Raw genomic sequence first — 27,318 nt, forward strand, 5'->3', positions numbered from 1 at the left:
TGCATGCATGTGGTTTAATGCAGGATGTGAAAGTGTGAGTGAAACACATGATGCAATCCTGGAAAAATGCTGTCAGGTTCACTTCTGAACCCAAAAGGGACTCTCTTACACTGATGCTCTGAAATCACACGGAAAAATGTATTTTTGTACTGTTTTTTCAAAATAAGGGTTCACGAACACATTTTGAAAAAAACCATTTATTTATAGAAGACTTAGGATTTGAGCCAGATTTTGAAGACTCCTAATCATATTTCCCCCTGTGAACAGACGATTTCACAACTTTTTGAACTGTCACTTATGCTTGAATAAAAAGATGGAGCAATTTTGTCTGCTATGAAAAAGGGTTACAGTCAGCTAGGTACACATAGGAAAAATTTGCTTGTGTCTCCTGATGACCTACATTTACCAAAATGGGGAGGGAATTATGCTATGCAGTAGCTGACTGCAGGGGTGTCTCTTGTTTGGCCATTTATTGTTACACATTTCCTACTGAAACGTGATTATATCAGCTAGATAGAACATGTACCTGGCTTGGAACTTTTTACAATTTTGCCTTTAACTTAGCTCTATGGTCAGTAGCAATTCTTTTTCTTTTGCAATTCTTCCCTCCTTTTGCTCAGGTATTCTTGGTAAAGCCCTCCTTCCCTTATAAAAATCTAAATTAGCTGATAGGGAATGCAAAAGAGCAGCTCTGCCACAATCTTCTCTGTAAAAGTTATTTTGCTCTGTCTTTTATTAATTTGTTAACCAAAAGTGAATTGGGGCTCATTGCTACAAGAACTTACTCTTATTGAGCTGTTACAAATCCCCTCACTACAGCGTGACAATACCACTAGACCGTCCTTTATTCAGTTACTGTTCTTAATTCTTCAGGAACTCAAACATAATATACTTCAGATCCCATTTATAAATCACAAAAGGGGTGTTTAGACACTTGTTTCAGCAAGGGAAAATTAAGTTTACCTGAGACTACCTTGCAGTTCCAAAATCCAGGTTTTGGAAAGCGCCATGAAGCATGAACTAAACATTAAATTAATGAAACTAATATCTACAAGGTAAAACAACTAATCCTTAGCAAGGTGGGCCCAGTTTTGTTTTCTCCCTACCGCATTTAGTATGGAATACTTTTCAAATATAACAACTGGACCAACAGTGAAAAGAGTGTGCTAAATGCACAGGCAAAATAGATAGAAGCAACTCTGAATTTGGAAATACATGCATAGAATTTAAAAGCATTTCCCACTAGAAAAAGAAAAAAACAAAACTAAGAAAAGAAATATAAACCTTTCAGCCCTCCTAAAGCTGCAAAATTAAAGTTAAAACCCAGGAAAATTAAAAATGTGAAAACTCAATATGGAAGTTTTGAAGACTTAGGAGATAGCAATAACAATTGCCAAACTTTTCAACAGACATGGAACTAGGAACAACTTCTAGATCAATGAAAAATAACATTGCACTTATAACAAAGAAAGCACCCTTAAGCAATTCACTTAACAAGTGGCAAAACATTGTCCTTTGGTGAAATACAGCCTTTACATGGGCATATTAAGTCCTGTAGAAATATGTAATTTTAATGCAAGAGCAGATTGGATTTCAAGTTTAAAGATCATGTGTTGACCAGATTTTTACCCTATGTAAACACTGCAGAGGTCATCAAAAGCCAAAAATCACTTATTAGCAACTTCCTTGATTCTAAGAAAGCACTTGTGGATACTTTGGAATCCCTAGCAGATTTGTGATATGCCAATAAAAATAATTAACATGATCAAGGTTCTACATAAACATACAGACCACAATGTTCAAATAAATACAGAACTAAGTGAATGCTTTAGCCATGGAATTAAGTGTCAAAGTAGAATACATTGTCTCACATGGTATTAGTTCTTCAGAGTAAGCATAGATGGAGAATAAGCTTAATTTAAAAACAATATAGTTTTAAAAGTTAAGAATTTTTTTCATGGCTTTGTTCTTCGCAGTGCTCTGTCCAAGACACGTATTACTCATCACACAGCCAAAGACTGGTTATTCAAAAAAAGACAGCATTAATAGTTATGAAAAACTAATTTAAACAGAAACACTGCAACTTCCACTTCTAGCAGCTCATCAGAAAGCCAAGGAATACAAGAGACAATTCCATCCACACACAATGCAACTCCACAACTGGGATACTCAGCAAATAATGCCAGAAAGCAGCAGTGCAGGAGCTTCGTTCACCAGCTGAAGCACATTTGACTATTTGACTGATAAGTAATTTAAATGTACTTTAGGGACACAATGCATTGTCAACATATGGTGACAAAAATCATGATGTCTGTCAGGAGTCAGAAGGCCACCTCTCAGAGCCTGGCTGTTGGGCAGTTGGATAACACACAGAGATCCATAATCAGGAATCTTTCACTGGAGAGCAGAACTAAAGGAAAGCTGACAACAGAGAGCCCATCTAAACAAGATGCCAGACTCTGCTCCTGCCCACTCCGTTTGTGTAACTGAGGACAGGATTAAGTCACTATAATCAAAAGATTTGGGGAGGTCTATAAACTGACTTTCAAAACTTCCAGACATCTAACTCTTAATATATCTATGCCTACTGACAAGTTTATTAATAGCCTTCTAAAATCTTGAAGAAGCAGTTCACAAACTCCAGGCATGTACACACCAAAAATTAAAAGCCACTGCTCCTACTTTCCTACATCCTGAAATTGTAGCAGGCCAAATGCAAAAATCAAAGGTGGATGGGGTTTTTTTTCTTTTTTTTCTAATGCTGTAACAGCATTAAAGAGAATGACTACAATTAAATATCACTAAAAGAGAGAGACTGCAATTTAAAAAGTTTTAAAATTTTACTAAGATTTTATAAGCAGAAAATGAGAGAGAGACCCTAGGTCATGGCAAAGATCTCCCTCTGGTGCTCCTGAAAACAGGGATTCAGCAGTTCATTCCCATTCAATGAATGTTCTGTACCTTTTCTTTAGATCTCTGGGTTTCAGAATTAATGTTTAACGGAGATTTTTAAAATTGGCATTTCATAATAGGCTTCTTCAATAATATTTGATTAGAACAGAATGCGGCAATTCTCGCAGGTGCTCTTTCAGAGGGCAATTACACCTTATCTTTGATAGATGAATCTGAGCTTTTCCCCATCACAACCTAAGAAGTCAGAGCTGAATCAGCCTAGAGTTTGTTGACGAATCCTACTTTCTGAATTTCCCTCATTTATATTGCAATTAAATGAGGAAAAAAATAGGAGGATTGCAATCAATAGGAGGATTGCATTTGTTTGTGGCATTGTCACACAGCAAAACTTGTGAATGAACGAACGTGCCAACTACATGCATAAGTAGCAATCTTTCCATGAGATCTTAAAATATTTCCATGAGATAGAAATGGCCAGATCTGGGTGAATTTTCACGGGACATATTTTGGAAAGCATCTTATTAACCCACAATTATGTTTTATGAAACATCACATTCTTAAAGGGGACACGATTCTCCGAAAATAAAGTATGAAAAATACCAGATTTTGGCAAAACCAACTAATTTCAGTCACAGAAACTTCAAAATCACGTTTTCTCCTTAATAATTCCAGAAGAACCCAAGCTAAGGACAACAAGGCTTCAAAAAACTTCAGCCTGAATGGTTGAAGTCCATCAAAACACATTACAGGTGTAATGTAAAATTTCATACTGAAAGATGCTTCCATAATTTCACCAAGGGCGTGGTCAAATAACCAAGATATTTCTTTGATCTGGGGGATTAGAGTGGATAACCTTCCACTGGCAGTCTGAATAGCCAACTTAAGAAGCCATTCAAACTCCTTGATGGAATATATAACAGTGGGTATGGTGCTGTGTTACCATCCTGCTGCTTCTGCCTCTTCCACCTGGTTTTCTCTCAAGGATCAGTCTCGCCCTTTGTGACCTTTTGGAGCCAGAGGCAGGCTGGGGGTTTCCCAGGCCTTTCTGTAAGATTAGTTCCAAATGGTGCCTCACCTCCCATGAGACAAGCGTCAAGGAAGACAGTGATAAACATCTAGGCAGTCTAAACAAGGATGGAATTCTTTGAGGTGCATTATCTGTTTGCTTTATGGATTTCCAGATGTTCAACAAAGACAACACAGTTTTTATGCAGGCACCGAAAACATTCAGGAAGAATTTAACAGGCAATTGCTGCTTGGGAAAACTGAACAGGAAACAAAATTAGCCCTATGATTATTGTGTGGAAAGATTATTTCTTCTGACACCACTAAATCACCCCAACTGCATATCATGTTTGGTGAGGGAAAGGTAGATAGGTGGAAAATTTGTGTGTTCCACCCCCTGTTTCTCAGCAAGTAGAGAAGATAGGCTTCTGCACAGAAAGGTATGGCTTTTCCTATCTTGCAACAACCAGGAGCCAGGGAAGGAGATTTAGGAAAAACAGGCAAGGAAAAAGAATCAATTTGTGAAGACGTGGAAACAAACATTCTGGAAATCCTGATTCCATACTTGCATTTTATACATTATTTATACAATCCTTTTTATCAGCTGTGGTAATAGGAAACATCTATGACATCAGAAAAGAGGCTGCAAAACCACATGTGCCCTCTACACAAAACTGTAATCCAAACCACAAATAATTAAAACAAAAATAAAGAAAATAAACAACAATTACAGTTTGCTCATGCTTCTCAAAACTAGGTAAGACTTTCAAGAACAGCCATAATAAAGCTGATGTGTTATTAGACAAACAGGGGTAGCTGCAGTTATGGAAGTACTCCAAAACCCTGTATGTTCATTTTTAAGAAAAATTGTATCCTTGTCTTTATGATAAAGAATCCGAATTTCTGTGAGTTTTCCAATTAGAAACCACAAGGAAACTGCTTGAGCCATGGGAATTCTAAGCAGGACTAGAACTTAAAAACACCTGTGATTTGAAAAACGTGTTGGAATCTCTAATCTATACTGCCAAAATTCTAAACCAGCCTTAAAGCAATCTCTAAAGTTGTGAACAAAACTTCGCTGTGTACTTGAAGCATTTGGGGCAAATTTACATATACAAAGGCAAATGGGAATATGTTTATTTAAAAAAAATTAGACATAATTATATCTATAAATTGATGTCTGTGCCTCAAAGTAATGTCTGTTTTCCTCTGCACTGCAGTCATCATTTATGTTCACTGTTTCCATTGTTTCAGAAATTTTGGCTCATTATTTAAGTTCAAGACTCACTATTGGTAAATGCACCAAATTCTGCAGTTCTTGCTTATTCATTATTCCCTAAAAACCACTAACTTTGACCTAGGAATTGCACAATTAAACTGAAGACAGTTGGTTTAAATTATGTTTTCTCAAACTTTGAAATACATATGGTTATTTCCATACAAGTCCCTAATCTTACATTTCTGTTCCAGACTATTCCTAATAGTCTAAGTAAAAAGCCACAAAAAAAGATCTGTTAGAAAAACTTTTACAGTTTGCTTTAAAGATTTAACAAAATAAATAACAGGAATGTTGCAACACATTTCACATAAGAGGCAAAACCCAGCAAATCTAAAATCAGCTGTTTATAAAATTTCTCTCAGAAAACTGAAGTAATGGTAAAAATGCTATGAAAACTTAAGGCCTTAATACAAATTTTATGAAGTGTTTAAGTATTAGCATTACATACAAAACCAAAGTTAATTAAATATCCCTGGAAAAAGCTTTGAGATGTTTTCTAGTTAAATGATATTCTTGGAAATAAGAGTTCAGTCCTCTTGACCTGATTTGCAATCTAAATCATTAAAACACACCAAAGCAGGAGCTACGTGCTTAAATCTACTCTGCTTTTCCCCTGACAATGACCTTGTGATGCAAATTCTGGTTATTCCTGCAATGTTAAATAGGTGCAGAGAGAGGGATGTGCAGCAGAATCCCTGCCTCAGGTTCACTGATAGCAGCAAGGCCAGTCCACGGCAGAGATTAATTGTGCTTTAGCCAAACAAGAGAACAAACCATGCTTTTCCAAGGACAAGAAGTACCAGTGGGAAGAACAGTCTGGAGAGACATGATGTCTCAGTGCTCTTTCTGGGACTGTGCAGCTCTGCCTCCAACAGCCTGTGTGGCTTAAAGTGCACTGAAACCCTTCTAAGTAGTTCTCCAGTGTATTCACCTGGAAGGTGCCAGGCACACAAACACATAATATCCTAGAATTGTTCAGAAATCTCCTTTCATAGTCTGGTGAGAACCTTTACTCTATCCTACCATGCAATCCTCCCGCAAGCATAAACTTTAGCTGTAGGAGTTATTTGCTGAGGCATAGAAGGTTTGTGCACGTGACCCACTGGAGACAAATCTTACAGTATCTGCAAGAAATATGGTAGCAATCTAGGAGGAGCTCAGCAAGCCATTGACATGTCTGAGAAAGGTACAAGGAATTCTCCAACAAACAGCTTTACAGTCTTGTGGAAATGATTCCTTCCAGATGGATTAGCACTTGTGAGTCATTTTGCAAGATTATTCTTTTCCTCTCATATCCACATCAGTCTGTCACTATGAAGATTAATACACAGAAAGACAATGCTGGGGTTTTTTTATTCCTCCCAAGTAACTGAGAGCCATATCTGTATTGTATATGATTAGAAATTGGCTCCAGAAGCTTTTATTGCAAAATAAAAGTCTCCAGGAAAGTGCAAGTGTGCAGACGAGAAAATTGCTCCCTCAGACCACAAAGAATCTGTTCATAGCCTAACAATTCCTGCAACACTATCCATGCAATTCTCGACTGGAGAGTCATATTTATAACTTACAGGAGGCACCAGAACATGGCTGTACTGCAGCTGAGGACTCTTTACACTGGGCAGACAGGTTCAGGGAACCAAGTTTACAGAATACTGTATATCCATCCCATCTGTAGGATGGGATAACCTTGAGAAACTGAAGCCTGCAGTATAAATAAAAACACCATATAGAAACACCAGCTCAGACTTTCAGCTTGGCCATCCGGGGCCTAAAAGCAAGACCCAGATTCCAGATCCAATTCTGAACCACTGGTGCAGATTCTCTACTTTAGGAGGACAAAGTTCCCTTTGCTTGTGGCCCCATTGAAGGGCAGACACAAAGCTGTCTGAAGCAGTAATCCACAAGCAAAGGTCTTTCTCTCATCTACATTTAGAGAACCATAAGCTTCCATGTTTCTTGTAAATGATCAGAGTTAAATATAATGTTTTTTTCATAATGGGAACTACCTAATAGGAATCACAGCTCACCAAATGAGGCAGCAATAGCCGAAGTGCTCAAACCTCGTTACAATGTTCACAAATCAAGCCACTACTGTACAGTGAAGAGTATTCCCAGGTTACAGATGTAGAAAGTGAAAGCCCAGATATGTATTCTCCCAAAAGCAAACAGTAAGCTTATAGCTGAGATGGGAAAATACTGGGCCTCCAGTTTACAATCTTGTTCTTTTGCCACCAGCCCCTTCTTCCAACATTGCCACAATTCAGGTCAATTCCCCGTCTTTTCAAGTCCTGTAGTTTACAGGATTCTGCCTCTACGTCCACAGATATACATAACTGTCTCTAGAAGCAAAAACATCTTGAAATTTAAAACAGAATTTTCAGTTGTTAAATGGCTGAATCGTTTCACCTTTGAAAAATTCAACTTCAACATTAGAACTTAATGAAAGGCAAAAAAAAAAAAAAATCCATCCCAATTAGTTGTTTAGCTCTCTTAATTGTAACTCTCAAAAATGCATAACGTGGCTCTCAAAGTCACCAGGCCAAAAATCTCACCTGATGTGAACCTGCATAATTGTGAGAAGCCAATGCTGCCACAGTGATCCACACTCACCAGGTATGAGATTCGCCAAGTACCTTACCCAGGACCAAGGGAAAGCTTTGGATACAGAAAAATTGCAAAATACACTTCAGGTACTATGACTGTGGGTAAGATGTGGACAGAATCTCCTAATATTAGGATATACATGAATGTATATTTGCAGAAATTACTATTTCATAGACAGTGTCAATGGAAGTGGACGTGCACATCCAAGGACACAGTTAACTCACTGTTTTCTACAAAACAGCTCAGTGAACACTCAGTTTAATCTTATTAAATCAGTTCCTATTGAAAGAATAAAATTAAATGCATATTTGAATTAAAAATTCTAGAAGTTCAGAAATATTTGCACCTGGATTGATTTTTTGTACTTACTTCTATTTCTTTTATTGGCCAAATCAATAGATACTAGCTTCCTGAAAATGAGGCTAAATTTTACGTTCCAGTTGATTATTCAGAAGTATTTATAAGAGAGATCTGAATTGAAATTTATCTGATTAGCCTCTGAGAACTTGGAGAAAAAGGATAATTAAAGTTTCAACCTGTTTTCATTCATCATGAAGACATTGTTTTAAATGAAAAGTTCATAAATATATAGGCAGCTTCAAGGATGGTGGATGGACTACTATGCCCTGCCTATAAAAATGGTAACAACCATTAACACAAGCCCTGCCTATAAAAATGGTACCAACTATTAACACAATTTATTTATGTTTATTTTAAAATCTTAATTAATGGTCTTACTAAACTAAACTAAATCAAATCAAATGTGGGCTCTGTGCACACTACACATGCCTTGATGCTCTGAGTTTGTTTGTACAGCTGTGAAATTCTCAAATTAACTATCTGTCAGGAAAAGTAAAATACTGGCAGGAAAGCATGGAGATGAAATCCAAGCCAGTGGGAGAAAATTACAAAATGGCATCCTGTGACATGAATGACTTCTATGGAATAACTGCTGCTATAATAATAAGTCTGTAATTTCTAGACAGTTGATCATTAGCAGGAGCAGCAGCACAGGTAGTTCCAACAACTTACTACCACACAAATCTTGAGCATTTATTAAGACTGATAGCAGTCATCTCCTTGTCATTTTATAAGTGTACATGGTTAGATTTATTTATGACTGTAAAAATCTCCAAAAAGAGGAAAAAAGGACTTCTTAAAAAAATACATCATATACTCCCACCAGTCTAATATTGCCCTCCCTGTTAAAAAAATCCATTTTCATTTAAAACTCAAAAGTTTTGTCTGTCTCCAGCAAAGGATCAAAGTTTTCAGAATGATCAGGTTTTGAAGCATGGTTCAGCTGCTTAACAAATTTAATTTCAAATAACTTCTTAGAAGTTTGACCCTTGTGAAAGGATAGAGTTGCCTTTGTCTACTTGCACAACCAGCAGGGTGTTCATCCCCAGGAAACAGTAACACACAGAACATAAGAGTGACTCTCATACTTTCTGAAGTTCCAACAATTTTCATCTATAGGGACTTCCTCATCTGGGTGGGGTGCCTGTGTATTCAGCCTTCCAACAAATCTCTCTTCCATCACCTTATTCAGTATTTACTTGAACCCAGGTAAATTTTAACAGTCCTTGACAGGAATTGTTCAACTGGTTTGTAAACAAGTCCCCCCCTTTTGCTTGTCTGGCTTCTGCTACCTTCATTCAGTGTCCTGTAGTCTCTGTGTAGAAACTGAACTTCTACCACATCTTCCTGATTTTGCAGATTCTATTATATGCCTCTTTTTCCACACTCAAGAGTCCTAATCTACTCAGTCACTCATAAAAGACAACTCCATTGTCTCCTGCATGCATAAAGTTACAAATGCATTCCCTTCCTCTGCCCCTTAAGAAAAGACTACTTTTGCATTGAACACCATTTAATCTCCAGCCTCTTAAAGCTGTATTTCCACATTATGTTACCAGTAGTTTCCTATGTATTTTGAAAATGTCCCCAGTGTCCACAAGTGTCTCCACACGACACAAAAAGGAAGTGTTGATGTCAACATGCCTTTCAGATTTGGAGAACAAAATATTTTGGGAGGCACAACTCTTTTTTGGTTTCTGCTTTCCCAACATATTCCACACTCAAAAAGGCTGTTGCTGACTTAGGGGCTTTTCCTGAAATCTGAAGAAAGTTCAGTGTTCCCTAATAAGAAAGGGAATGATATAGAGTTTAGTTAACAAACAAACTGCAAAATTGACAGTGACTAGAAACATACTGCACAAGTTAACCCAGAAGCAATAGGGGTTTAACCTCTGCTATTTTGCAGAGCACTGCAATATGAATTTAAGGAATTATGGCAAACATTGATGAGTCAGTGCATGCAGTATTAGTTTTTAATGTCTTCTTACATCTGTTGCTATAGCTGCTAAACTGGCCAGACAGCCCCAAAGAGCTGCCCAATGAATTCTTGATCAGTAGTACATATCAGTCAGAACAGGATATCTCATCTTCCTATCTTTGTTTAAGACAAAACTAAACCTAAAACATTGCATGGAGCTTTTCCATCTAGGAAGAAGTTCACATAAAAAAAAAAAATTAAAAGTTACATATATGGACAGAAAAGTGTGTTCTCTATTTTGATAGAAGCTGAACTCAACACAACTCAGCAGCTTCTTCCAGTCATTGGGGCACCTAGGTAAAAGGCCATGTTTCTGTTTTCCTGGGCAGAGAAATGGTCAAATGGCTTCAAAATTTCACATATATTATTAATAGGGTGTAAAATAATGATTTAGGGGAAGATTGTGGAATTCTTACTGTGCTAAATTTCATACAGCATAATCTTCTCATAAATTTCCTTGGCACCAGAAGTCAGATTTTTCAATGTGTAGGCTAGTCCTATTGCCTAAGACTGCTACACAGGGAACTACAATCTGAAAGGATGAAGAGCTTCCTAAAAGTCTACAACGACATAAATCTATTATTCTGCCATTTCTTTGAATTCTTACTATAATAAATATGAAATAATATACATAGAGAAAATAGCAGCAGAGCAGATTTTTTTTTCCCTTTACTTGCATTGTCAGTTATACCAGTTTGACAAATAAAAGACCAACAAATCTAAGTAATGACAACACGTGATTACACGTGTCTAATCAGCTTCTAATGTAATTTAGGTTCAAAAACAATACAAGTAACCCTTCTTTCTGCCTAGTTAGTTCCTAGGCTTAATCAAAAAGACTGCCATAGGTGTTTTCTCACTTGGAAGCTACCATGACACAGGTGAAGACAATATTATAAATACCATATTATAAAGAGGAACAAGCCCTGATTATAATTTGAAATAGGAAACATGAAAACTTCTTCTGCAACAACAATTACGAACTTGGAACCAAGAAAAACAACTTATACAGGTGCAACTGGCACAAGGCTGACAGTTCTCAGAACAGCTGATAAAATTCACGCTGTGCCCTAATTTCTGCTAGAGACGAGCTATGAAAACATCAAGGATAGAAGATGCATTATGTTCTTGGCCTCTTTTTTACCTGCTTTTTATTTGTCTGTTATAGCTTTCAAGGAAGATGTACCTGAATGCACAAGAAAAACAAAAAGTTTCACAATAAATGTTTTAATGTGTCGACCCTTTAATTCAACTTCTCCCAGAAACAGAATCACTGCACGCTTGAATCTCTCCCAGTAAGACTGTCCTATGAAAATAATTTAAAGGAAAAGGAGGTTGTGTTCAAGCAAGATCTTAACCCAATCTTTCCAAAACTCTTCAGTATCTTCTCAGTTTCACATTTTCTGCATCCTTCCAGCACCTTTTTGCTGAAACCTCTTCCAGTACACCAACAGGACCTTCAAACTCGAGGCACCAAAACTAACTATAGAGTTTTATTACTGGCCTCCCTAGAGCTGTTTTCAGAGGAAAAGACACCTCCCACAGCTACTTAACATTCCCCTTGTAAATAAACACAAGGATCACATTTTCTCCTTTAGCTACCACATCACACTGCTAGATCTTGTTCTGTCTTATTCTCCACATATTACAAGTAGTTTTTTTGAGTAACTGCTTTGCATAGTTACCTTAATAATTACAAGTATTATTTCCCCCACCTTTATACAGTTGTTCTTCTACACAGAGCAATTACCTCCCCACTCTTTCTTGGAATCTCCACACGTGAAATCTCTTAACGGTGCAAAAAGAAGTTCAGTACTAAACCAAAAAAGTTCAGATATCCCAAATAATGTTATTACATGCTAGAACGTTGACCAACACTTACTCTGCCAGGCTTGTTTGCATCAAAGCTGTTTTCTTTGAACTTCTCCTGCAGGGTCTCAGCTAACCGGCAAAGCAAGGCTCCGTTATCCAACTTCTCCATAAAGGTTTCTGCTGTTATTTCTCTACCTGAACAGCAAACAGAGAGTTAACATGGCAGAAAGCATGCAATAGTACAGACTGCATTTGTGTGAAAAGAGAAAATCAATAGAAACCTCAGCAATAATTTGCAATACACTTTAACTGAAAAACTTGTATTACTTTGAGTATTTAGCGAATGACCTCACTACTACTCCACCTGTAGATGTACAGAAAATAAATTAAAAAAACCTTTTTTTTTGGGAGGGGGAAGGCATGTGATGTTTGAAAAATCAGACTAGCATATCAGACTCCATGTATTTCACTTTACTTATGAAAATCCAATGCTTTTAACACAATATTTTAAAAGACAGACTACAGCAGGCAAATGGTTTACACCAGTGTGCATGTGTAGCTATAGCATAAGAGTTGCTAACAGCTTATTTTGTAACAGAAGTAGAAAATCATATCAAGAAGGAAAGGACTACATTTTTTTAGAAGACTCTTAAGACTCGGTCCTGCAAGAAGTATAGAAGATACTACAGTTACTGCAACACTCCTATGAAAGTTCCTTTTCAGAAATAAAGTTAGGTACATAAGAAAAAAAAAAAGGAGTGAAATTTCGTGTCATGCATCTAGTTGCAACATGGATTAAAATCTGCACTCCAAGGACAAAGGCAAAATACTTTGATATCAAAATATATCAATTACTACATCATCCTGTATGACACTATTTCAGCTACCACAGACTGCCCTCCTTGCTACAGCAGACCAGACAACCTTACAGTACAATGTAATTACACCCCCTTGGAAGAGGAGATCTCAAGTCCCATGATGAGATGTGCATGTTCATCAGACTGGGCAGGCCAGACCAGAAAGAAATCATTTACCATCCTACACTAAACTTCCAGGATCCTTACATCATTTCCAGGTAAAAATATTCCTATTTCTTATTGAAGGGTTTTAATTTTCACATTTCTACTGAAAAATTTGCCTTCTCTTCGGAACTTTTTTGACTAGGAGCTGTATTTTTCAGCCCTCTTAACTTCCACTAATATCAAGAGAGCATCAGGGACTAATTCTTTCTCCTCCTATTAAGATAGGATATTTTTCCCCCACAATATTTATATATGTCATTTAGAAACAGGAATAATGCTATTAACTCATTTTTCATAGATTGTCACACAGTACACGTTAGTAACAATAGTCTACCCTGTCAAAAAAAAAAAAAAAAAAAGAAAAATATTAAAAAAACTGAAGTTAGAGTGGTTCCCCACCTCATCCAGATCCACTTCTGCTTCCAGGAGATGTCTGGAAACTAAAAACTTTATTCTGTTTAGAACAGGTTCACTGGATTTTGTAGTCAAAAAAAAAGGGGGGAAGTAAAAAAGCAAAGTAAAACTTTTCTATATCTTTTGCTCAGAAGAGAGGGAAAAACTCACAAAAATGAAGTAGATAAAAAATTAAAACTGCACTTCTTGCTGGTGCATTGTAATCTGACACTCAATGTCACAATACTGAACACAGCAGCATTATAAAACAATTGAAGTTAAACTTATTTTTTCTAACACATTTTTACTTTAGAAATATCTGTTTAAACATGAAATTTCCCCCTTTTTTATTCCCACTTAATTCCATCTGCCATATAGCCCACTTCATGGCTCCTGTATATCTAAATGACTTCCCCAGGCAAGAGAGCAGTAGTAGCACTGCAGACATGCAGTTAGCTTATGCCTAACTGATAATATTTTACAGTGTCTCCAGTTCAGATGAAGCCAGGACTGAAATTATAATAGCCCACAGATAAAAAATGGAACATCTCAGCACCTCGAAAGCCTTTGCCACCATTCTAGCCTACATATTTTCCCATTTGCCCCATTAGCATTTTTATAAAGTGTTATAAAGCCATTAGAAAGCTAAAATTTGAAAAATGACTGTGCTACAGGAATCTCTTTCCTTTTAAAAGTATTATATTTTATAATACACTCCTTTTCTTTTTAAAAAATTAAACTTCAAGTATTTTTAACATACTCAGCATTTTTATTTTAGTTTGCAAAATGTAATTTTTCACATGGGTAAAACAGAAAAATCACATTTTACATATCTCTAGTCCTATGATCCAAAGATTTATTGTTTCATAATAATAAAATGTTATAAAAAACATAAAACCTATTTAGAGACATTTTCTCTTTACACAGACATGGAAAAATTCTTTTATCTTCTTCTGCTATTTAACAATACATTTATATTATTTCAAGTGCTTTAGCAATTTGGTCACTGCATATTGTACACCAAGCTGGATTATTTGAGTTCTATTCCCCTTTATGAAATCTGAAAGAATGAATTTTGCATTGGACATCTGTATCCAATGAAAAGAATATTAGGTGTCAGCTTTCAATTCACTGTATTTTATGGCTCCAAAAGGTGGCATTTCTTTGCTAAAACAGACAGTCTGACATATTTAACAGTTGAAATATATTGATTCAAATGAGAGTAATGTTCATAACCTGAGGGGAAAAAAAAGGCTCTGTGTATTTGTATGGAAAAAACATTAAACTCCATTAAAAATGTATAACTCCCCCTATAATTACAAGAAAGCAGTTGCAATATTTTTACAGAATGGTAATAACATTAAGTATAATAAAAAAAACAACACTGAAAGTATGAGGGGGGAAAAAAAGAAAACACACACAGGAACACGAAGGCTTTCTGAAACCTCGCAAGCATTGCTTACCCTCTCTTTTACCACAACCACCAGGTGCCCCCAAAAAAGTCAAACTGCTCTACCTCTTGGAAACTATGAGCAGCTATCTGTAGGGTCACAGTGCAACCAGACTGGGAGGTTCATGACAGAATAGTTGAAAAGAGACCATGCCCTGGGTGTGTGTCCAAGAGGTCAAAGACAAAGCATTCCCTATGGGCTGCCTCGGACAACCGGAGCCTTCAGCAGAAGGCTGAGGGACTGAAAGACCCAAAATATCAATAATCTAGTTGGTTCCTCTATTATTGCACTCAGTTCTTCTACATTTGCTGTAATACATACAGTGTAAGACTGACTCCAGCCTCAGAACTAGCTGATGGACTGTTTTAATTGTACATTTCGGTAGCAACACAAAACTAGTAGTTTTTGAATAGAAATATGTCACTGGGGTGAATCTCTGAAACACATTTACAGTGCTTAAACCCAAAAGAACAAAATGTGACAAAAATAAGGAAAACAAAAGGCCAGTGATTTTATGAGTTATCTTCTGACAAGGCTACTCTGTTAACACCCCGCAAGCTGACAGCAGAAGCAATGGTTTTGTACTCTGTTAACACCCCGCAAGCTGACAGCAGAAGCAATGGTTTTGAAAGCATTGAGACATTATCACTTACTTGAAGTGGGACATATAAACAATTCCAAAGGCATGTTGATACTAAAGAGAATTAGATAAAGCCACTTAACTAAGAGAGAAACTACCAGTGCCAGCAGAATCACTGGAAGTATCAGCATTATGAATGTCTTGATATTCAGATATTTAAGACCTGCATTTCCCACTGGCTTGATCTGAACAAACTGATGTTGAAAATAAACATACTGTTACAGAAGCCCCTTAGACAGCAAGGGGAACAAAAACACTAAGCTGAACGAGATTTAATTCAGAATCAAAGAAAGAGTTTTCTTGCACAAGACTTCCTACTCCACAATCCCAAACTTTACACCTCCTGCAACACACCTTTAAATACCTAGCCCAGTCTTCAACTCTCCTAACATCCTTGCCTCTCTGCTCCTTTTCTCCAAGCCTCCTTCTCCCTTGCATCCAAGAAACTTCTGTGTGCAGAAGTTTACATTTACATGTCCAATTCCTCAGCATCCTGCATCCTTCAGCCACTCAGCTATGAGCTTCTGAAGCCCAGAAAGGTGTTCCGAAGAGGCCTCAGCATTGAAACCTTGAAGCTCAGACACATGCCCAAGGTGTGGTCCCATGTGCTAAATGAAGCTGAATGGAGCAAAAGACAATATAACCCTCTGCAGCTTGTAAATGAATTCTGGGAATGAGTAGAAAGATCAGAGCTCCACACAATAGCCAGAGGAAAACAGAGAGACCATCTCTCTGTACCTGTGCTAAACTCCAGGCTGGTGGTGAGGCCCACCCGTTCTCACATCAGCCACTTTGCTTCTGCAGACACACAAGAGAACATAAGAAAGTACTGGAGAGTAAGGCAGGCAAGCCTTTCAAATTGCCATTTTCCCTCTGCTAGAAGAGTACTGTGGCCCAAGTGTGCTAATTCCCATGTGCAGCTTGCTCAAGGTGAACAGAACTTTTCAGCATCCACAAGAGCATTCTACTAAAGTAAGTATATACATATAACCTACCAAATTTGGAGTTTGTCAGGCATGAAGGCATTCCCAAGTTCTTCATTGGCTCTATACATACTAAAAACAAGGCTAGGACATGATCATGGCTTGCAAGACAGCTGGGTTAATACATCTTCTTAACTTCACCACTGCCACTCTCGACTGAGGCATCAAAGCTCAGCAGAGAGAAGCAAAGGTAAGAGACACAACATCCATAGTTCCAGTCTTTCTCTCCAGCATGCAAACGACAACCCCCACAATGCTATAATGTACAATATTGTATGAGTTAATCCTATCTGACACACAAAGTTCATCTGCAACGTCCTTTTTCCATCCCCCAGAGTACAGACAGCTAAAATCTATTCACCAATGCAGCTGTAACGACAAACTGTCCTCTCAGAAGCTGAGTTCCTCTGACATGGTTCCAAAAATAATTAACAAAATGCAGACAAAAGTAGTAGTGAAAACCAAAAAAAAAAACCCCAAACCACAACATGTTAAATTAGAATAAAATGTCTGAAGTCTCAGGGTTAAACATTCTCACAGCGTTATTTTCCAGCTGCGCCACGTATCTCAGTTTTCTAATTTACAAATTGGGTAAGGTCAAACTCTAGCTATGCCTACCTTCTGTCTGATATCAAAATCCTTCATTCATATTATAAAGTACAATATCCTGAAAACGTTTTCCAGTTTGTAATTTTGAACCCACACCAGGCTTTGCTACTGCAAGACTGTAAACTTTTCAACTTCCAGTAACACTGTGTAGGACACAATTGCCTCTCCACAAAAATTTCCTAAAACACCATCAGTTGATCAAGCTGCTTCAAAGGGGTTCAGTCCTATTTTTGCCTAAAATACTATTTTTTTTTAATCTACGTTTCTTTGAAAAGATTCTGTGTCCATGTTGAGTACATATGACTAAAACATAGATGAAACAAAACATGAACCAAAATGGCAAAAATTAACTTAAATGCATATTTGTGTGCTTTAAAAATTGAGAAACCTTATTTCATTAGAACTGGCATAAATGAGGCTTACAATACACACATAAATGACACTAACAATGAGGCTACACAAGATACAGGAGAGAGCAAGCTAAGGTGTGGAGACACACAGTGTTATTTGTTCTGTGCTACTTGCACATCCTTGCATGTGAAAATCTACTGACCATTAATGCAAAATACATTATTTGTCCCATGTAAAGAAAAGAACAAACCACAAACCAAACAAAAAAAGTCTTCCATATTCTTCTACCCTTTCGGATGCTGAAAAATTAGACAGTACAAACAGGTTTTTACAAGGTAACAGCATGCTGTAAATTCGTATCTATTTTATCACACAGCAACATGCTCACACATCCCTACTCTATTTAAAGTTAATCCAAATTATGCAGTAATTAAACCAAATTTGAACTCTGAGTTAATATACTTTTATGAATAATAATTATTTTAATTCACTTACACTTAATTTATTCTGAATGTGAATTTTAACTTAATGAATTATTAATTTGAATAACAATGTCTACACAGGAATTCAAAGTGGTTTAACAAATCACTGTAATTTCAATTCTTCAGCACAAACTCTGAGAAAAGAAGAGCTTGATGTGAGAAGGTGTGGGGGGGATGCATGAAGCAAATGAACTGTATATGCTGCTTAATTAAAAGAAGGTTGCACCCATTTAGTTCTGCAGTGCAGAATTTGGTGTCCATATGAAAAATCAGATTTTTAATTACAGTTGGCATTTCAGAACCTCCTGCTGATTGCTACTTCCTTGCTCAAAAAGTGACCTCATTCCTAAACTTATCAGTGGGAGAATTCTGTTACCAACTGCAAACAAGGTTCTATTTGTTTTAGAGTGGATCACGAAAACTTCATTGTTTAAAACATTTAAACAATATAATGAATCCTTAATGGAATGTGCTGCTTCTGATTCAAAAAACAGTCACTTGGATTGCTGTCTTGTGGTAATTAGAATGAAAAGTCAGTATTTCTGAACTTTGTTCCGGAATTGCCTAGACAATTTTGTATTCCAAACTCATTAATTTAAATTGAAGTACCACACAAGTACATCACTTAAAACACATGCCACTTTTGCAGTTGTGGATTCATAACTGTTACAACTCTAAAATGGGTAACATCTACCCAAAAAATACTGTGTTCTTGCATTCTACTGACATTGTACTTGTTGACTACATCTCTTAAAAGCTAAGTGATATTTCCCTTTCTCTTAAAAAAAAGAGGAAATACAGTGCAGATGAAAGACACTGGATATACTCCATTATTGTATGAAATCAGTTGACTGAGATAGTTTAACTACAGCATTTGCCATGACAAGACACTGCCCACATCTCAGAACAGACTTTCAGAAAATGAAATAAAAATTAAATAAATCCTCCAAAACCACACACACCAATTTAAAAGTGCTTATCCAAATTTTCCTCCAAAATAACATCAACAAAAGTTTCATGCAACCATCACCTCCTCCGAAATATTTTCTTCTCTTTGTTTAATGAGAGGAATTGCTGGCATGGTTCCTTTAGCATGAGGTATTGTGCAAGTCATATATTTGTTTGGTGGTATTCTTTGGACTTGCAGGGATCACCCAAAAGTCATTTTTCCTTGAGTTGATCTCAGGAAACAGCATATTATTTCCTGGCTCAGAGTTTCTAAATTGTACACCTTCAGGAATGATTTGTGTATCTCAAAGTATTGTCTCTTTCCTTCCTGCCAGGGACAATCTCTTCAGGGACTTGCTCTTTCTTCATATGTACCTGATTCTTTTCTCTTGGTGTTTGGTTTGCACCCTCTTTTGGCAACAACATGCTTTGGCTTCACACACCAAAGCAGATGTAAATCCCCAGGTCCAGCTGTGGTAGGTCAAACCCCTGTACGAATGACTTCCAGAAGTCTTATCATGCATTGCCTTGGGCAGCACTTATCAATTACTAGACTGCTTGGTCAGTAAAGGACTATTTAATGGTTCCTTCTATTCAAGACTGTCAGTACACCTGTATTCTTTAGGAGGCTTATCAATAAAAATGGAAAACACGGGTGATGGCAGCAATTAGCATCATTCAGCTTAATGGTATTAAATAGAGAAAACACATGCAAAAAAAAATTAAAGGAGAATTTGAAAAAATAAACAGGAAATGTATAATAAGGTTCACTTATGCTACTCACAGAAACACTGTGGAGGCAAATTACTCATTAGTTTTTCTGACCTTGCTAGCAGTTGCACTATGTGGAAGTAGTTACCTAATCATAACTACCTTTATTTCTGATGTACAAAAGAGTCTGAATTCCCAGTGGAAAGAGTGTTCTTACTGCCCAGTCCCTGAATTCCATCTTACTGTGCCTTACCCAGTAGGTTTGTGAGCCACAGGGCCAAATCCTCTTTCATTGGCAGCAAGTTGGCCTCGTGTCTGCTCGCAAGCCACTGACTGTACTGGTGCATGTCGGAGAGGCCAGGCCCGCGTGCCTTGGGGCTCAGGGCAGTGCACATCGCTTATCCGCTCCTTGTACCTGTTTCATTACATCAAAAAAGGAAGAAAAAAGAAGAAAAAGCACTTCATTATACCAAATAAATTTTCAAAGCTTCCGTTTTTAGAATCACAGAAGATAATCCCATTCCGAAGACGATCCCCATCTCCGGAAGTAGTCAAGGCCAGGTTGGATGGGGCTTTGAGCAGCCTGGTCTAGTGGAAGGTGTCCCCACCCATGGTGCGAGATGATCTTTTAAGATCCCTTCCAACCAGAACTATTCTATGACTCTGAAAGCAACAGTAACAACAGTTCTAAGAGATCAGATGTCAGACAACCAGATGTGGATCTAACACGTGGTTGCAAACCAAAGCTTTGTTTTGTTAACAGATTTTTTTTTTTTTTTGCAAGCGATTAAATCATACAGATAAACGTCAACTTCATTTGTACTCACCAAGCTACACATGTTGCCAACACATGACCATATATTCTGGAAGGAATGATTAAAATCAAATAAAAATAAACATTTTACACAAAGCTAACAACTCACTATGGTGCCTGATCCAAAACCCATTCAAATTAAATGGAGAGCTTCAGAGGTTTTTGGATCAGGCCCAAGAAAAACATGGGAACAACCAAATTACACTACTACAGCAAACTTATTAACAACTTATAAATTCTGTAACCAAATGGAAACAGTCTATTCTACAGCTTCAGAATAATTAAAGAAAAAGCCTACACCAAATATATTGACTGAATAGATTATTTCTACAGAAAACAGCACAACAGTTAGCACTGGTCACTCAAGACTTCCCACTTCCCAAATCCTCCTCTGCTTCAGTGACGACACACTGCAGCTTTAGTTTTGGGTAAGACAACTAATATTTAACACATAACGTATTAGGTGTTGGGAGTTGCAGCAGCCAGACATGTTAGAACCTCTAGACCTATATCTCTGCTCCTGAGGGACCAATTCCCCACCTGTGGCAGAAGTGTGCTGAAGAAAGAATTTCTTTAGAAGAAGGTTATTTTTCCTCTCTGAAAGAACCTCAGACCTAGACCCTAATACTTTCAGCAACGAGCTGAGATACTTCCTTGCCTGGCAGGCTGGAGCTTGCTGAAAAGCAGCCACCAGGTCTTGTGTAGGTGGCACTAGACAGACACTAAGTGAATGTGAGATCCATAAGGAATAGTTCTGTCAGAGGGCTGATCCACACCAACTGTGATTACACGTCAGCTGGCTTCAACTTATGGCACTCTGCAAACACTGTTTCTTTTTGTCCTTTGCATACCTTTCAAACTAGGTAAGAAGTGTTTGTGACTTTAAAAACCACATCAGGAGAAAAAAAAAAAAGAACAATTTGTTATACTATCCATTATGGTCTGCAATAACAAGAATACTGAAAACAATTCTTTTGTCAAAAAAGGAAAATACTTACTAAATGTAAAAAAAAACCCAAAACCAAAAACAAAACAAAAAAAAAAACACAACCAAAACCAATTGCCTTAACATAAAATTGTGCTGTAACTGACTTTTCCAAATATACAATATGTTATGCTACATGGGATATATTTGTATTAAAATATTCCAGCATTGTTTAACCATACTTGGGTTAAGTAAACTCTATGCTTACAAAAAGATCTCCTTAAGCTCCTGTTGACAGTATCTCACCCCAAAATCCTGAAGTTTAGCTTGCCCTTGAGACAGACACAGTTTTTACTACAAATATACTTCTTACTGAAATTAGACAATATTTTCAGTTGGGGAGAAGGGAAAATAGACTTTAAAAAAAGATTTATTCTCTTGTATAAACATGCATTTCTGAATTATGAATAGATATCACATTTTTCTAACAAAAAAAAAAAATCTTCATGTATCCTTTCAGAGCAGAGAAGTTTAAGGCACCCTTGTATGCAATTTAAGCACAGCTCTGTTCTGAAAGCTGACTTTGTAAAAATGTCAGATTGGATTTATGGTTTCCTGGTTAATTAAATTCAAATCATACCTGTTCATTTAGAGTAGGGTGTGAGGGAGGGGAGGGAGGGAGAAGAACTGGGCTGTTAGCTCCGCAAAAATCAATCTGGAATGTCACTCTCAAAATAGATCGATTCAGACTAGAAGCTACCAACAGCTAAGGAATTTCAATGACAGTATATTTAAAAGTTGCTCTCAGTCACTCAGAACCACACAAATTAGTCCTTCAAATCACTGCTTCATTTTGGAAAGAAAGAGAGGCAAGATGGTTGACACCACCTTGTCTTCAAAGATTATATGGGAAAAATCAAGTATAAATACCTCTGTCATATACTTTCTTTCCAGAAAGAGCCTTCAAATAAATTTTGACTGATTTCTGTAATCTATAAACTCCATTGATACAGTGAGAACCAGAACTGAAACTAGTTTGTTCTCTTGGATGACCTCTGAAATTATATTGATAAAATACTGTAACTTCAAAAAATTCTTATTCCTGAATGTTCAATTCATATACAGCACACAAATAAAGCAAAGTATTTTTTTTGCACCAATGTTTCAGTTTATTAACACCTACATATCTAAGTATTTAGGAACCAAAATCCTGCAATTTGTTTCTCTTTACATGCAGATCAGAAAAATGTACCTGAAAAAGCAGAACCATTGTACTAAAGGAACCAGTTAGACATTGCAGCTCTTCACTGGAGATAATTTCACAGCTCATATATGCTTTGTGGAGGGGGTTGGAGTAGGTGACCCTCAGAGGTCCCTTCCAACCTGAGTTAATTCTGTTATATTTCAAGGATGCACCCAGCAATATTAATCACAGAACCTTAAGTAGGGTCTGCCCTGCTAGAAGGGCACACACACATTGAGCTGGGTTGTGTCAGGAGGGAAACAACAGAGGCAACACCCTTTTCTTTCACCTCAGGAAAGGTCCACCTCCTTCATCACTTCCAAGACCCTGCATATGAAGTGCCCTATAGAACTTGGGGCTAATTAATCACCAACATTATGATATGCCTGATAGCCAGCCAGATACAATACACTGCTGTCACTGGTGGAGCTGAAGTCATTCTAAGGTTTGAAAGTTACATTTCTTAAGAGAAAACAGAGGGAAGGCTTCTGGGGCTGCTACATGAAAGAGGTTTGGGTTTCCCCATCAGCACTGCAGTCTGTTTACGCTTCAGGCTGGTTTCTGAGGAGACACAGAGCAGAGATTTCAGGGAGCTGAGATGTTACTTCATCTCTAAAATACAGAGTTGTCTTTAAATATATTTCATACTGACCTAACTCACCAATCAAGCCTAGTGAAGGCCTCAAGAGACTTGAGACTCCCTGAAGGAAGAAAAGTGAGAGAACAAAGATTTTGGAGGATGCAAGGGTGCCTGAGTTTCTAAGTAACTGTGGTAGTATGAAAAGAGAAGATACAGAGACAAGAAGGGGTTTAGGTAGTTTAAATAGGACACAGGTTCTCAGAATGGGAAACTGGAAAGATCATGAAAGGCAGAGAGACGATTGGCAAAAATTTCTAGAAGGTGAAAATGATTCAGGTATCTCTATAGTGGGGCTCAGTCTGCTTGAAACAGTAGCCCTGAATTAACAATAATGCATGGATTTATTTACAAAGCAGACATGCAAAGTGAGGACTGGGAAATGAGAAAGTCTACACTGAAGAGACTGAAGAATCATAGACAAATCACATACAATCCAACCTTACCTCCGTGTAAGTTTTCTTTAATTTAATTTCTGAAAAAATGAATTTTCCCCTTCCCCACTACTTCTCTGAAAACCTGCTCTACACTTCAATAAAATACTTCCCTGCTAGAATCAGAGCCACAACATTTCTACCTTGGATTTTTAAAATTAAAGTATGCTCTCAAGGAGCAGAGCATAATCAGTTACTTGCATCTTCTGTCACAAACCCTACAAGTAACACTGCAGGTCATTTATCAAACTGCAGGTCAGTTATCAAACTGCAAGCATCAGAAACTATCAAACTCTGAATCATTCTTCAAGCAAACACTGATTGTTACTGCACTTGTAAATTTAATTTAAGCCTCCACAATACTTCAGCACTGAAGTACCCAAGTTTCATTAAAATGTTTATCTATTTCATTAGTTGTAGTAGGCCATACATCAACTATTACAGCTTCATCACACAGTAGTTGGGATCTGTGAAGAAGACAAAATTAGTTAGTTATGTGAAGGTATTATGAGAGCAATTGAGTCCTGAGCTCTTCCAAGACCCCTTTGAAGATTCTACCCATGGTCAAGGCCAGGTTCTTGATTCATTGCTCAGACACCTTCAACTCCCTTCCCTAAAATATCCAAACATACTTATTTTCTAGAGAACTGAAGAAAAGTTTATTGACAATTTATCAGTGAGGAATTTGGTCAGAGAAATGGGCTAACTTGCCTCAAAGGCAGACAGCAGCTTTCAAGGATACCTCACCACAGCTGAGGCAAGCCTCTGGCTCCAACAACTATTTCATCCTTTCCTTTTTGGCAGACATAAAGTATGAACAAAAGTAGCCAAAAAATATTGGGTTTCCTAATCTCACTACTTTTTAACAGCAACATCAAATCATCATATATATACAGCTGTTCAAAACTAGCCAATGCAAACATGTCAAATATTTTACAGAATGTTACACTTCTCTATAAACTGTTGAGGCTGACGTGATATGCAGAAGCATTTTCAAAACTTACCTTTAAATGCTTTAAAGCAACTGCTTCCACCTGCTATTCGGAATGGGGACAAGGAACCCTCTTTAACTACTTTTCACTCTGTTTTGTTACAGGTCATATTTATGCAGCACAGCTTTTTTTTTCCACCTCTCTTAATAAGAGGATGACATCTCAAATTCCTAAGACTTATTGTCTAGATGAAGAATTCAGTGTGGGATAGTTCACAGTACACCCAGTGACCTGTATCAGATTCAACACACTGAAAGGTCCTATTTCTCTCTGCTTGCTCCTACCAAACAGTGAAGTTCTTATTTTGCTTTACAGTAGTGCATTTAGCTGCCTCTGTATTGTAGTTCACTGTTTGTATTTTGCCAGCAGTGTAACTTACACTAGCTGTTGATTGTTATCACTGATCATCAGGTGAAAGCAATGAGAATCAAACAAGTGATCTTTTGTAATTCCACTGGCTTTTGTTGGGGTTAACTGGTAGAATAAAAGGAATCAAGAATCTCTGTACTCAAAACACACAGGAGGAAAAGACTGTTTAATCTAGAAAGTAGAACTGGATGCACAGTGAAGCCCTCACAGTTGCAGATCCCTGGATTCAATTCCCTTTCCTATTCCAACCACCTTCCTTACCTGTAAAATTGTGATAATAATTTTCTTCAACTGAGTATATATAATAAGAGGAGGGGAAAATTCTATATGGGAAAAATGCATATATAAAAGAGTGCAGGTATGCATATGTATACATAGATACACAGAAAATACACCTGCTCCACCCTGCTAGCTAATCACATAAACCAGCAAGATTTTACTTCAAATTGCTCATCCAGCCCCAGCACAAGATACATAACCTACACTGAGAAGCTGCTGGCTATGCAGTGCCCTCTGCATCACACAAGTTTTATTGTTGCTGTAGCCTGGTTCCTAATTACAACATGGGCATTAATTCTCAAACAAAAGGAGGCTTGAACCATTTCTTTTAACTTGCTCCTACATACAATCCTTCCAGGTCAGGAATGAAGGAGTCTTGCTGAATCACTCACTCTTTATGACTTGGCTTAAGAACTAGCATAGAAATTAAGTATCCAGTGGAACAAGCATTTTTCTTTGTATTCAGTTAGAAAAGAATAAAAATATATCTAAAAGAGTCTATAGAGGGAAAAAATACAGCATAAAGCAAATGCAGAACTCTGTATAGTGATCAATCAAATCATCTCTGATGCAAAGGTCCTACACAGTGTCTCCTTTGCACCGTAACAGTTTGACTTGGACACTGTGTGTAGACATCTGGATTGGCCCACCCAGGCACTCCTGCCTTAGCAGGCGAGCTCATTGACTGGCTCTGTGCATTTGGCAGCCAAACCAGAGTTATCCAGGGCTGAAGATTAGCACATATGCCAGTTCAGTGGCCTAGCTGCTCTACAAAGCTGGAAAACTGCAACAGAAGGTGGCAAAACTCTGCCTCGGATCCAGGGTTCAAGCATTCTTTTTCAGAAAATCTTCACAGTATTAAATACGGAGGCTTGAAGCTTGTGCAATGAGATGTGCTGTGACTGAGGAGGCATATTAGCCATTACTTGTAGAAGAAACTAAATGTTATTATGCACACAACTGTGCAATAGCTCTCCAATCAGTGGCAGAGGGAGCAGTCAGCAACTTAGACAACAGCAGCGCAAGTTTTTCTCTGGAGGAACTGGAACTTGAGTGCTAGACTGCACATTGGCTTTGACAGAGGGGTATCAGCTATAACTGCAGACAATCTCCTGCTGTCTTAGAGAGAAGGTAATGCTATTGGAAAGCAGCCATCCTGGAAAGAGAGGAGACAGAGGATCAAAAGCCAGAACAGAGCTCATGAGTATCTGGCAAGGGCCTCTGCTGGATCTCCCTGCCTGTTCTAATCACCTCAAGCAGATGGAAAAGAACAGAACTTTCAAAACGTTACTGGAGTTTCAGTGGACTGTGTGAAGCATTCTCTTACTGTAATGGCAAATTGGGTGCAAAAGAAGCTGAAGTAAAAGATTCAGTGTTCACAAACAGATTAAGTTGCACAACAAAATGCATATTTGTGCAAGCAGAAGTGAAGCTGCCCACAGTTTGGTGCCCATACTTGCAACATCTTGCCCCCACTTTCACGTCATCAAGTGACAGTTTTACAGACATAGCACAAATACATTCACATTTTAAAACTGATTTCAATTTTCCCATCCCAGTATTGGCATATTTTTAAGATTTGGAGAGTATAACGTTAGCCCACTGCTCTTGTTTTTCCATCCCCTCGCTCATATACATACAAATGTGTATACACACACATATATGCAGAAAGAGGAGGAAAAAGGATATAGGAATGCCTTCCTTTGAGAGCCACAGAAGTAAGTAACAACTTCTGTAATTGATATTTTTAATGTCAGGAAACTGTTCCCTATGGTGAGATCTGCCAGACAGTGGAATCATTTCCCCAAGTGGAACTGTGAAAGCTCCCTTACTTGAAATCCTTAAAATGGACTAAAAGAAGCAGTTAGAAAAAAACCAAAGACTTGCCACTCACTAATATATCTTACCAAGTCAATCTTTACCACCTGCAATTTCCAGTTTACTACAGAACAGTAATCACTCTCATTTTACATACATAAAAACAAACACAATCACTTTTAAAGTGATTCTGCTACTACCTCGCACAGATCCTCTTCAAGAGCTATTGCAGAGCTTTCCTGTCTGTAGGAAACAACAGGTCATTC

General features: G+C 37.5%; 1 protein-coding gene across 4 annotated transcripts in view; it reads right to left on the minus strand.

Annotated features, from left to right (window-relative positions):
• The window catches only part of GAS2 (growth arrest specific 2), an 84,481-nt gene that overhangs the window by 54,417 nt on the left and 2,746 nt on the right, over window positions 1-27,318 (minus strand). For all 4 annotated transcript variants that reach the window (XM_027662049.1, XM_027662048.1, XM_027662051.1 and 1 more), the window contains exons 2-3: window positions 19,795-19,956; window positions 12,022-12,146 (exon numbers count right to left, since the gene is read on the minus strand). In XM_027662049.1, coding sequence (XP_027517850.1) covers window positions 12,022-12,146; window positions 19,795-19,936 — 267 coding nt within the window. In that variant the 5' untranslated portion in view covers window positions 19,937-19,956. The remainder of the gene's footprint in view (window positions 1-12,021; window positions 12,147-19,794; window positions 19,957-27,318) is intronic.

Source organism: Corapipo altera, unplaced genomic scaffold, assembly GCF_003945725.1.
Source record: "Corapipo altera isolate COAL_440 unplaced genomic scaffold, ASM394572v1 RXGC01000072.1, whole genome shotgun sequence".
NCBI lineage: Eukaryota > Metazoa > Chordata > Aves > Passeriformes > Pipridae > Corapipo > Corapipo altera.